General features: G+C 40.5%; 1 protein-coding gene across 1 annotated transcript in view; it reads left to right on the top strand.

Annotated features, from left to right (window-relative positions):
• MATN2 (matrilin 2) overlaps positions 1–13879 on the top strand; it is a 64467-nt gene that overhangs the window by 25952 nt on the left and 24636 nt on the right. Inside the window, 3 exon segments of the mRNA XM_009324403.1 lie at positions 3829–3951; positions 11305–11427; positions 12881–12995. Coding sequence (XP_009322678.1) covers positions 3829–3951; positions 11305–11427; positions 12881–12995 — 361 coding nt within the window.

The raw sequence follows: 13879 nt of genomic DNA, 5'->3' as shown, positions 1-13879 counted from the left end.
CATCATAGTTCTCTCAAAGAGCTAAAGGTTTTTCTCTTAAGTTATCTAAGACTTCTAAAATTTTAACTCCAGCAAAAGTAAATGGGAAAGTGCAGAAAACTTATTTCACAGGCAGGTTTATTAAATTCTCTTCCTCCTTTCTGATGGGCTAATTTCTCTGGTTGAGGACCAAAGGCAATGCTAATTGCTTTCTTGACACATGTGTCAGCCAGTTACCTGAATAGCAATAATTAAATAAAATCTCACAACCAGCAGCTCACAGTATATCCATTCAAAGCGACCACTGAATAGCCAACCACTCTGAGTGTTTGCAACACACAGTTTATGAACAAATTTGTAGACTAAACAATATTTGAAACTGTCTGCTCAGTGGTAAGTACGGCTGGCAAAGCGCTATCACTTTGCCTTTTTAAACAGCTTTTCATGTTAACTGCCCTCCTTTCACATGAAGAAAATCCTGTTAGTTAAAGTTTGGTGGTAATGAGCCATTCTTTCTCCATCATGCTGCTGGACACTCAGTCTCTCCACCTTCTTGGTGTTGCTGGACATGCTGTCCTCTCTTTCCTGGCACTGGTGCTAGACTGTCTCCGATTGCTGCAGCTGTTGGGCTTGGGACCTCTTCTCCTGGCAGTGGTTTGGCTACTGGCACCTCTCTGCAGTCCTGGCACCGCTAGGTTTTTTTGGCTACTTTCTAGGTTCTTACGAGTCTTCCATGAGTCTGCTCTACTATTCCCCCACGATCTTTTTCATCCTCCTTATGCCTTTACTTATTCTGTCACCTTTTCTTCCTACCCTTTTCTTCTACCCTTCTCCTTAACTGACTTTGTTCTCCTAAGCCTGAATAACCTATATAAACACCATAGGAGTACAGCAATAATACAAGAGAAAGGTGACCCATGCTGTCCACAGTTCAGAGAAGGCAACGTAAGCACCCAGAGTGCGGAACTGGTAACTGGAAGTAAAAGATGGCTCTTACCACTTACCAACTAATTCCAAGCAAGAAAAACAGGGTGGAACAAACATGGGGAGATGACAACTGAATTGCTTGCTCACTAAAAAGGTCATTAATTCGTCCTTTAGAAAAGTTTTGTATTGAAATATGCATGGGCTAACATTAAAACCAGGGAGATAACTAAGTCTTCACATCCTAGTGTATATCTCATGACTCAGTACAGAAATATGAAAATAATAAACCTTAAAAAATTAGGAAAATATTATTCTGCTTTGCTCTTATACAACCTGTGTATATTTTCTGCATACCAACTAAAGGATTACAGTACTTCAATATTAGAAATACAGATTTATAATTTTTCTCAGTCTTTTCAGGAAGATTTAACGCCATGGACAACTTACCTACTTGCTGACTGGAATGCTGTTGACAAGTTTCCCTTCTAAGCAAGTGCCACCAAAATGAAACATGAAGCTAAAAGTGAAATGAATTTGTAGGTCAATTACTAGTGCCAGTCTGCAAGGCTAAGCCTGCCTGGAATTAGGGCAATTTGTATACAGAAATTATTGAAAAAAGGGAATAATCCTTATCTCCAAAAGCAACTGTCAAGAGAATGTTCTCACTTTCTTGTGTTAGTGAAAGGGCATTATTTAAATTGATATGCTCATTGTTCTTACAGGCCAACGGACCTACTTCTGTGAGTAAGAGGTCCCCAGAAGGCTATAAGTGGAAAAAAGCAAGCGTGGAAAAAATAGTTAGTTTTGTTGGGTTTTTTTTCTTTCTGTCCACAGTACATTCACAGCATAGCCATAAGAAGGCACAGTTCCTCCCTCAAGAGATTGTCATCTGAAAGTGCTTAGGGTCATAGTTGCTCAGATGTTGATAATAAAAGCATTCTAAGACCTGTTTAGTTGTCTCTCAAACAACAAAGCTGGTGAAAGGGCTGGAAGGTATGTCCTATAAGGAGCAGCTAAGGACTCTGGGTTTGTCTAGTTTGGAGAAAAGGAGGCTGGGGGGTGACCTCACTGCTCTCTACAGCTTCCTGAGGAGTGGAGGTGGAGGTGCTGATCTCCCTGGTATCCAGTGACAGGACATATGGGAATGGTTCAAAGCTGCGCCAGGGGAGGGTTAGGCTGGACATGAGGAAGCATTTCTTTACCGAGAGGGTGGTCAAACACTGGAACAGGCTTCCTAGAGAGGTGGTCGATGCCCCAAGCCTGTCAGTGTTTAAGGGGCAATTGGACAATGCTCTTAACAACATGCTTTAACTTTTGGTCAGCCCTGAAGTGGTCAGGCAGTTGGACTAGATGATCATCGTATGTCCCGCCCAACTGGAACTATACTTTCTATTCTATTCTATTCTATACTATTCTATTCTATTCTATTCTATTCTGTTCTCAACTTTATAATCATTAGTCGGGCATTTGCAGGTATTGTAGTAGAAATGCATTTCGTTAGGGTTTAATTGCAGAGGAGGAGGTGACTTTATGGAGCGATCCATATGGGCTGTTTCCCAGGTATGATGCTAGATAGAAAAAAATTATATATTCTTTGGCCTACTTATTTCTTAATGTGTCTTTTAAAACACTTGAAAATGTGCATGTGGTTAGAATTAATTTAAGAGAAAAGCTGACTAATTGTATGACACATTATATCCTTGAAATATATATTCAGTAAATACATTTTTATATGAAGCTATTCAGTCTGGAAACAGGAAGGCGCTTGCCAGGAAAATGGTCTCACATAGTAGCCAGTAAGTAGTCTAATTTGACTTGATTCAACACAAATACTCTGAAGGGTTGAAAGAAGCTCTTTCAAACTAAATGGATTATCCGCTTTCCTGACTAGATGACCTTGACTAAATATCTTACCACACCTGAGTATATGCATGATTTGCAAAGGCAGGGCTATTGAAGAACGAACTGATTTCATTAAAACAATTTACTGCCTCTTAAAGCAATTCGAGAGGCTCAGCAGTATAAAGTAATGAAAAAATTACTCAGTTGGCAAAGATGGGGAACCTGTCTCATTAAATGTCTGTGTGAAGCTGAGCACATTACTGTCTTCTGCAGAAAGAATCAGGTAAACTTGCCTAATGTGGGCCTGGCAGCTCTTTGGTGACAGAACACCTGCTTTGTGACTTATCTTTAATTTCTTCTAAAACTTTGGCAATCTATCTTGTAAATATGGGTTTGTGTAATAAATGACTGGACATGAAATAAGTTACTGGACTAGCTATGATATTTTATTTCTGTCATACAAAAGGCGTTATATAAGCAAAATATCAGTGGTGAATATCAGCGTGAACCTCTCAGGCTTCATAGCTGCAGCTGCTTTATACAGGATGAATCTGGAGCATATTAGAGGGAATAAATGTACCGTGACAGTCCTCGTGTAGAAGGTATTGCCATGGATCTCCTATATACTCAGGTTATGGGAACAGCTCTTGCGAACTAATACAGCTGGGAGGGAACTAAGGAAAAGTAGAGCAATTCCAGGACTGGGACTGGAGAGACAGAAGACAGAGCTAAATCAAACAAACTTTGCTACGCCCTGGTCTACAGTGTGAACATCTGGACAGAGTTACTGACTGAGGCATGGTTTCCAGATCTGAGAAAACATGTTAAGAAGGCTCCTGACAATCTGAGAGTTGATAAATGTTCAAAGGGTAGGAGAAATGATCCAGGACTCATATCAAATCTGATTTACCAACTGGTATTGAAAGTGCACTACTTTTTGCAGAAGGGCTCTTCAGGACAGAAATTATGTCAGATTTCCTTTTTTTATAGCTACTGTGTGTAACTAGTACCATAATATCTATGCATAATAGTTCTAATTTTGTTTTTCTAATTGTACATGTTGATCTTGTTCTTTTGCAGTTGTAGACTACTGTGCTTTGGATAACCAAGGTTGCCAACATGAATGTGTTAACACTGAGGACTCCTACTACTGTAGATGCCACCCAGGGTTCATTTTAAATCCAGACAAAAGAACTTGCAGAAGTAAGTTGTGATAAGGTTTAATTATGAACAGTTTGTACTTCTTCTGTCTTCCAGTTCTCAGCAGTAATACACCCACTGGTCATGGGAACACTGAATAATGCATCAGGTATAGAAAATGTTGGAATGCCCTGGAAGCCAAAGATCTTGAAAGCAATGCAAGTTGTTTTGGGGGGTAGTTTGGCTTTTTGGGGGAGGGGCTAAGCATAGGGGTCCTTCCTATGAACAGGAAGCTTTTAACATGAAACCAGGCTCCTTTTCAACAGTAAAAGCCCAAAGCTTTGTCTTGCATAGTCTCTTTGATTATCCAGATTATTCAGTTATCATCTCTCTAGCTGGGTAAACAAACAAGTCTGTACAAGACAATTTGTAATCAGCTTGGTTTGTAGGACAAGCTAAAATTATTAAATAGAGTAGTTCCACAATCAGAGGAAACACTGCAGCCTATTTTCCTATGGATTTTTCTCAAGAGTGAGTTCGATAGTGTGCCAAAGCTCTGGCAACATCAGTATCTTCTACCAAGCTTCCATGTTTCCACCAGGTTATAACTTCATGGCTTTGCTTGTTTGTTGTTTGTCAAATTTGATTGATACCAGGCTAACAAGCTCAAAAATTACCAGTTAGGAGTGGATATAAAGCGAAGGGGAACTGACAGACGAGAAAGTACTCTTGCCAATTGGGAAAACAAGCTACAACCTCCACAGTGTTTAATGTCATAACTCACTTTCAGGAAATGTGAAGGGAAGACCTTAATGTACCTTCCTAGTTACCTTTCTTCATAAATATGGGCCTTGATAAAGAAATGTTACTATTGTGTCTGTAAGCAAACAAACAACATTAGTTTTAGGTGAGTGGAACTGCTGATGCCAGTGGTGAATTTAGCGCATATTATTGAATAATGTGTTCAAACATTATTTCTCAAAAAATGCATCAATATAGCACTGCATTTCTGTGTGTTTTACAGCCTTGGGGGCATTTCAGTCTTTATGATGAGAGACTATGTTAACCTATAGACTGTATTGTGTATTATGCGTGGTATCTATTTCACTTAAATTTAACATTCAGAAAGAAAGCATCTAATCCAGGCTGTACCTCTGACCTTATGATCAAGTTACACACACTTCTAGAAGGCGATTTCTCACAGCTCTGACAAAAATTTATGGACGTGCCTGTATTTTCCTTGACTATGCAGGGAGCCTGGATGACTTGCCAGACTAGACACCTAATTTTTAGATGGTCAGAGTCAGGGGAGATGAATTTCCTGCCTCCCCAAGGGCCAGAGTACAGTTTGTACTGGTTCACATTGCTTGTAGATTGTATGAACTCACCCATTTGTCAAGTATCTGTCAGCTAAGGGCTGGCTAAATTCTTTTATACTTCCACATCCATATATTTTTGACTCTTAGTATAGTGTAAGTGCTTTCCACTGCTCAAGCACAAATTTTTGTTAATTCCTTCAATTTAAGAATGTGGATTTTAAGCAGTGTTTTCTCCCCCAGTTTGAACTGAAAAAAGACCTTAAAACTGGATAAACATTTTATATGTCTTGAGTGGTTTTTAGCTTATGGTCTAACTGTATGAATTATTTTAACCTGTTTAAATTGATGATCCACAGAATGCTGGAAGCCGAGAGAGTGTTCTGGGAAAGTAGTATTTCAGGCTTGTCCTGTCTCTATCCTCTGACTTAGGTATCTATTGCTTGAGACAGCACATTGGGCTGTGTAGACGGTCAGTCTGACCATGTGCTGCTGTCTTTATGTTGGAAACACGAAAGCTTTCAAATGCTAGTTGGACAGGATCTCTGGAAGTCATTTACTCTAGCCTCCTTTTCAAAGTGGAGCTGCCACAAACTGTGGATCGAGTCAGCTATGGTTTTGTCTAGCTGAGTCTCAAAAAGCCCCAGTGGAGAGTCCACAACCTCTCTAGGCAACCTGTTCCACTGCTGCAGTATCCCTCTAGTGAAAAACATTTTCCTCATGTCCAATGCGAATCACCCAAGCCACAGGTGGTGACCATTGTTCCTTGTTACACCATCTGGCACTACCAAGAAGGGTTTAGCTCCATCACCTTTGTAATGACCTACAAGAAGTAACTGTAGGCTGCAGTTAGATACCTTCCTTTTCACCAAACTCAGTAAGACCAGATTCCTCAAGTTCTCTGCTCAAGTCAGGTGCACTATGTGCCAGCAGTATGTCTGTGTTGAGCCCTCTTCAGTTTATTCCCTTTGACTGGGGGGAGAAGGGAAGGGATTGTTCCAGAACTGGACAGAGTATGTCAAGTGCAGTCTCCAGCTGGACCTGGCAATAGCCCTTGTTGATCCAGAACCTGACCTGCAGACTGACTTCCCAGCTAGGCCATGGCCTTGCCCTGCCACTACGGATGTGCCCAGTGATCACTGGGCTGTGTCAGACCCTGGCTGCCCTCACCAAGAGTGGCCTCACCTCATCCTGACACGCAGGCTGGCTTCCTGGCTTGACCTCAGACCTGCCTCAGCAGCATGTACTTGCCTGATGATCTGGACTTCTGGTTAAACCTGGCTAACATTTCCAGGCCTGCCCTGCTCACCTTGCTTGGGTACTGCAGGGCAGTGCCTGTCTGGCAAGGCCCCTACCCTGCTCAGCTGTATTATCGCCCTTGGCTCCTGGCTCCCCTTCCCTCAGGGAGCAGCTGACCCGTGCTGCTCCCTGACAGCAGGTCACTTCCCAGTCTGTACAAACTATAGAGTTGTTTCCAGCCCAGGTGCAGAACTTTGCAATTCTTCTTGCTGAACCTCAGAAGGCATATTCTGGTCCAATCGTCAAGTTCATCAAGGTTCCTCTGTAATGAAGTTCTGCTATTTGCTTTCAGTCACTGTCCCTAATTTAGTGTCACCCACAGATTTGCTGAGGGTGCACATTGTGTCATCATCTATGTCACTGATGAAGATGTTTAGCAATATGACCCCAGTACTGTCCCCTGTGGTACTCTGGTCATTATCAAAACCAGCCAGACATGAAGCCATTGATCACTATCCTTTGAGGCTGGTGGCCTGGCAAATTTTCACCCCACCTAACAGTTCTTCTTCCAGCCTATACTTCCTCAGCCTCCAAATGAGAATGCTGTGGGATGCAGCATCAAGAGCTTTACTAGTGCCAAGGTGTATTACATCCACCAATCTTCCCTTGTCCACAGATGCAGTCATTTCATCATTAAAGATGAATGGGTTGCTCAGCCATGGTTTGCTCTTGGTAAATCCATGTTGACTATTCCCGATAATATTCTTGTCCTTTATATATTTGGAAATTGATTCTGAGAGGATGTGCCCCATGATCCTGGGACTGAAATGATGCGGATTGATCTATAGTTCCCTGGGTCTTTCTTCTTGCCTTTTTTTAAAGATGAGTGTAACATTAGCATTTTTCAGTTAGCAGGGACCTCTCTTGGTCCCCGTGAATTTTCATACATAATAGACAGTGGTGTCACATGACCTAGCTCTTTCAGCACCCACAGGCAAATACCAATCATTCCATGGATCTGTGTATATCCAGTTTCTCTAAGTAGTCTCTAACTGATATTGCTAGCCCTTATCCTTCCCAAACTGTGCCGGTACACATGGAAATCTGGGAGCAGGCTTTGTCTGTGAGAACCAGGAATAAAAAGTGCATTATTTTTTTCAGCTGTTTCTGTAGTGTTCATCACCAGGTTGTTCCCCCAGCCAGAAGACCCAGGTTTTGTGTGACTTTCTTTTTGCTACCAGCATATTTGTAGACTTCCTTCTTATTACCCTTAGCGTACCTCAGTAGTAATAGGTCTAGCAGGGCTTTGTTTTTGTCCCAAGTACCTAAGCAATGCTTTTATACTCCTCTTTTTTTCTTGGTCCTTCTTTCGCCCTCTACTATTTTCCCTCTTTGTGTTTTAGTTCACTGAGAAGCTCTATGATCTTCTAAGCAGATTTTCCGGAACAGTGGGATCATTTGTTTTCTTGAGTAAGTTTTCTTTAAAAATCATCTAGCTCTCCTGCACATGCTTTCTCTTCTTGGCTCTTTCTGAGGGGATTCTTCCTAGCAGTTCCCTGAATAAGCTGAAATCTGAGCTTGTAAAATATGGAGTCCGAATTCTGCTGTTTCCCCTCCCAGCCTTCTGGATTGTGAACTCCGTCATCTCATGGTCACAGCAGCAAGTCAAGAAGAACATCACCCCTCAAGAATTCGTGTTAGGGAGTTGCCAGCAAGTCTGCAGAAACCTCCTGAGTTGCCTGCACAATGATGTCTTACCCTCCTAGTAGGTGTTTGGCTGGTTGAAATTTCCAATGTGAACAAAAGTCTATGAGTTGGAGACTTCTGCTATCTGTTTGTAGGAAGCCTTATTCACTACATCCTTTGGTCAGGTAGGGTAACAGACTACACCACCACATTCCCAGTGTCATTTCCCCTCTGATCTTGACCAGAAACTCTCAGCAGGCACATCTACGGTTTCATGTTGGACCTCTGTGGAATGGAGGAGATCTTTAACATATAACACAAAAGTACACTGCTCCGCAAGGGAGTGCAAGCTGGGAGCCAAGGATGGCTACAAGGCAAGCAAGGGTCAGTAATCTATCTGACAAGGCCTTTGGTCCCAGAGTACCCAAAGAAGAACAAAACAGATCCTATGACAGTAACCAGGCTCAGCCAACAGTCCAATGATCACTAGACAAGTCTGTACTGTCAAGAGAGGTCTAAGGTCAATTCAGGAAATCAAGATAGCCAGTCAGCAGGTCAGGATCAGCAAAATGCAAGGCTGGGCACCGGCGTACCTATGACATAGCTCAGGCAAGAACAAAGGGTGAGAGCCTGACATTAAATGCAGCTTCCAAGCCAAGGGCAGAGGCCACAGACAAGGCTTCTCACAGTTCTGTGCATCTCTGCCATGTTACCTGCATTCTGTTTTGTTGTAAATGCTTTAAATTAGTTTAAAATTAAGGGAGAAAATTTCATCAGGTTGCAATTAGGGAAAAGTCAAAGTGACTGGACATGGTAGGCCATAGAGAACGATTCAGGAGTAGTCAGGGAGGAATGAGCAAATACTATGTCAAATCATTCTCTTTCAAGATGCATGTCCTGAATCTAAGCATCAATAAAACTTACTAAGCCATTTCTCCTTACACTTGATATCTTCTGAGCCTTGAAAATAAAACAAAGCATGAATGAAAGAGCTGTGTAGCTCTTAATGCTGTGAAAGTCAAGAGCATGAGAGCCCTTCAGAGCAAAAGTGTCCCCTAGCTCCCATATGCTATGAATCACACTGCCTTTGAGTCAGCATAAACAACATGAAGAAACAAACTTCAGATCAGTGGATTTAAAATGTTTGTAAATTTAAAACCTTTAACATAAATTTCTACATATTTGGCTTACATACTGAATCTCGGGGATGATCGCCAGCTAGCCAAGACTCTCACCCATGCCAGACCAGCAAGCAGGCCTGGGCCTGGGGCACCAGCTCCCAAGATCTTGTGATTAACTCAGAATCCTGGATTTCCTTTCAAAAATAGAAAGTAAGCTTTCATGTTCATGGCTACAAAGAAAAGCTTGAAAATGTAAATGTTATCAGTACGGTCATGCATATCTGACAAATGTTTTCTCTGGGAATTACTCCAAACTTCTTAGAATGAAATACAAGGAACATGGCTCATGAGGGCAGCCCTGCCAACACCAGCAGAGTGCTCTGTGTGTGGCTGGAAGAGAGCAGCAAATTCAGATTATCAGTGAGGCAGGCAGAGGTCATTCCTAGCTACTAAGTTAACTATTAAGGGGACTTCTGCCACTCTTGCTGCTCCCCTCAAGAAGACAGATGGTAGCTTCTGCTTGTACTTAGGGGTGCTGAGCCTCAACTGTTGCTCTTTAGGGAAGGCTCCTGGTTGAGTTGTGGGTGAGTTCACATGAGCTGTAGCTGGTAGAGGCCTTCTGTTAGCATCCTTAATCTGGACTGTGTTAATGAAGCCCTGTGAAATGTGTTTTTAGTGTTCCCAACATAATAGCCTCAGGGTTCCAACAAAGATAATAATACATGTTTTTCAACTCTTGTGGTCATCTTCAGAATCAGTTACCCAGGAAAAGCCTGTCCTGCGCACTTGAGTTAGCAAGGATTTAAGCGGGTAAATGCAACACAGCACTGAGTAGGTCCAGAAAGCATATAGCTATATGCCTCTGGTGCACACACGTGGCTTTATGGTTTCTGTCTCTTCAGTGCACTCTTGAACAAACCGTGTTTTCTAATTATTTTTTTTAGTAAACAGGTAAGATATCCCTGTGTTATGTATATGTGTATGTGCATATGCTGTCATTAAAAGCTTTGGTAAAGGAAATGTTCTATGAATATATGAAGTGGGGTTCATAAATGATAAAAAACTCCTCAGGTTTCTTAGAAAGTCACATACCACTTTGTTTGTCCTGAAAATATAGGTGGTTTATTATTGCTAAGGGCTTTCATCAGATATAAAGGCTCAATTGCATTAGCCCACCGCATATACAAGCAAAGAACAGTTCCTGCCTCAGGAAGCCAATTACCTTTGGGAATAATAATTAACCTCTGAATGTCAGTTTTCAGGTTGTGTAATAGGTGTTACAATAGCTGCACAAAAAAGTGCCTGGATGTCTTTAAAAATGTGACTTACGTGATTTGTGACTTGTTTATCTATTTTTAGCAGTGCTGTAGGGTTAAGACCATTGTTTCACTAGTATAAACTCCACTGATACAAAACTAAGTGATGGCCAGACACTGCATCTAAGTGAATGTCAGGTTCTTTGACTTCATCAATAGTGGTAAATATCCCAGTGCTTACTGCACAATTACTTTCCTTTTTAAGATACTTTATACACAAGTAGTAGCTGTTTCTAGACTTTGCTCATCTTCTCTTTCATGAGCATTTTAAATGGAAGAACTATGTAGCAAACACCCAGAGCTGTTAAAATACCAATGCTTCTGGTGACCTGATTGTCCTGCTTTGATCTAATGAATGGCATTCAAAAGCGTGTTTGTGTATTTATTACAGATGATATCTAACTTCCTCTGAGTAAAATAGAGGCAATTTTGATGAGGCAATGTATAGGACTTAGCTGCAAAACGTTAAGAAATATTTAAGATTCTAACGTCTCTACTGCGTGTAGTACATATGTTCTCGAAGAATTCATTGAAGTATACATATCAGGTATATCTAAGTATAGCAGATATTTGGAAAAAAGGAACATTTTATTTTCATAGTTTGAAATAATATGGTGAAAAGTCAGAATGGTGCCTAGAAAAAAAAAGGCTAAAGAAAAGAAAACAAAGTAAGTGGTTTTTACCTGGCTTATTTCTGAGGAATTATATTCCTCACTGACACAATTTTTTCCCATTTAGGACCAGACTATTGTGCTCTTCAGGACCATGGCTGTGAACAGGAATGTGTTAATACAGATGATTCCTATTTTTGTCGATGCCAAGAAGGTTTTAGACTTAATCCAGATCAGAAAACATGCAAAAGTGAGTAATCCTTTGGACATAATAAAGTTCATCTGCTTTTATTTCTTAAACCTGCTGTGAATGGTTTCCCTTCTAAAAGGATGAAAGTTTTCTCTATAATTAAGGTTGAAACAAATGTTTCTTTATAAACTTGAATTTTAACTGAGCCAGTCATGCTGGAAAAATATACTGTTTGCTGTTTTGTAGACTAGATTGTATATTAGACACTTTCTGAAGAGATTTATGGAAACCTGAGGAGTAATATAGGAACCAGAGTGGCTCAAAAACAATAAGTTCATTACTTACTTGAAACTTTCTGACCTTGTCTTGTAGTGACACAAACAGCTTTTTAAAAAAAAAAATTCACCTTGCTTTGCCCAGTTGGTTTAGCCAAGGACAGATGTATTTCATTAGCTTGGGAAAGTATTGGATAGGTAACACAGCTATTAAAACCAACTTAAAGTCACACACGAAACCCCACAGTTTCCTAAAAAATTGTAAAAACAGCCTCAGCAATATCAGGGTTCTAAATCAATCACACATACTATTTACTTTAAAAAGACTTTCGTGTTACAGCTCTTCTTGAGTGGGGGCCTGGAATCACAGCAGATTTTCAATGTAATGTTGTTAAAGCTTAAGGAGAATATATTCAGCAAAATTAACTAGCCTGGTCTGGTGACTCAGTTCTTGGGGGGGAGAATTGTACTGCTGATATTTTATGAATGAGAAGCTTGCCTGGAGCAACATGATTATATTTCTAGACGCTAATAAAATTTATCTGGTTTTGGAACTGTATTTTCTCTCAGTCTTAAAGATGCATTCTCATGAAGCATCTTTGTATACACAGTGCTGTTTTTACAGTAATCCATGCTATTCTGGTTTTTATTATCTATATGGTATTTTAATACATTCAGGTTTTTATAGATTGGATGTGCCTTGGTGAGTATAGGAGCAAAAGAACAGCATTGTGTAGAATATTTATTGCCAAGGATGTAATTGTGAATTAAAGGCAAATTGTAATTCCCATTTGGGGTATTTTTCTTTAACCTTAGGGGGCTTTGGATTTGGCTGTAAACCTGGTGATGTCTCCAGGATTAAGCTGCTATTGCAAATCTTATTATAACAAGGCTCATGTTAGATAAGCTTGTAAAATAAAGCAGAACGTTTGCATATATGCCCTCTTTATAAATCAGGGAGAATGCATCACTGGTGACTAGCACCAGGCATTCCTCCTTCACCATGATGCATGACTTCTGATGACTATGGGAGCAGGTCTATGGGAATCAAAGTGAAGGAAGTCTTGTATAGCCAAGTATTTGCAATCCGCTCGCAAATCTTCAGCTCACTATCAGCTTTAACAGGCGTCCAAAGCACAGAAACCAGTATTGTTTAAGAAAAGTGAATTTTTCTAAGCCGTTTTACTTCAGGAACCCTCATGGCTGGCTTGAATTCTTCACTGTTTTTCTCTCCACAGAAGTAAACTTCTGTGCTTTAGGTCAGCATGACTGTGAACGTGAATGTGTTAACATGAAAGAGTAATTTGTGTGCAAATGTCACCCTGGATACGCCCAACGACATGATGGGAATACGTGCAGAAATGAGTGTGTCATGAACTGCAGCAACTAGTTACTGAAGTGGGGCAAGGTGTGAACAGAATGAGAAAACGCTCCTGGGTCCCGTGTGAGATCTTTCTGAGCTATGCAAACCTATGTTACTGTAAAGTCCACCACTAGCCAGGCCTAGTGAAGTAATGCTATAGTGAGATCCCTGATCCCATAGAGAACTAAAGCATCATCTTCTCCAGTCCAAATAACTGGGAAAATGTGTTCAGCCAAGGTGTCTAACACAAAGGCAATGCTTATTGTTGAACATCTGTATCATTGCTATAGGCCGTGATATATGGCGATATGTAGAGACTTCCCCCTTCTATATGTTTACACGTTCAGTGATCTGTTCTATAAAATGTCCTCTTTTAATAAGAATGTTACTAAACAAAGGATCAGTGTTGCACCAGAAAAACCCAACAACATTGCCCACTTGACATCACCCAGTTTTTAGAATATACTTTTATTGCAGAGAACCATTTTGCACATCATCTAAAATATTGGCAGCATTTTTCCCTGAGGTACTTATGACATATTTGTCCAAAAGAACACTCAGTCACTGCAATTAAAAAAAAGTTGATAGGCCAGGGAGTAATTATTTTTAAATAAACTGTGATAAAGCCATATCTAAGGAAACTTGGATGTTTTGCAAGAGCTCAGAACTTTCTAACAATTATGGTTTTAGGCTATTGCAAATTGACTGTCTAAAAATTAATATATTCCAAGACACTAATTGTTTTTAAAAATACTGAGCCCTCCCCTGTCCCTTCCCCTTCTTACATTTATTTTACATGTAATGAAGCACACATGATGACCAAATTTACAGTTATACTAATTTCTAAAGCCTGGTAATTAGCAGCTTTGTGATT

The sequence above is a fragment of the Pygoscelis adeliae genome, unplaced genomic scaffold (assembly GCF_000699105.1).
Source record: "Pygoscelis adeliae isolate BGI_AS28 unplaced genomic scaffold, ASM69910v1 Scaffold145, whole genome shotgun sequence".
In the NCBI taxonomy this organism is placed as follows: Eukaryota; Metazoa; Chordata; class Aves; order Sphenisciformes; family Spheniscidae; genus Pygoscelis; species Pygoscelis adeliae.
The sequence above is the reverse complement of the archived record's forward strand: the minus strand, read 5'-3'. Positions and strand labels throughout refer to the sequence as shown.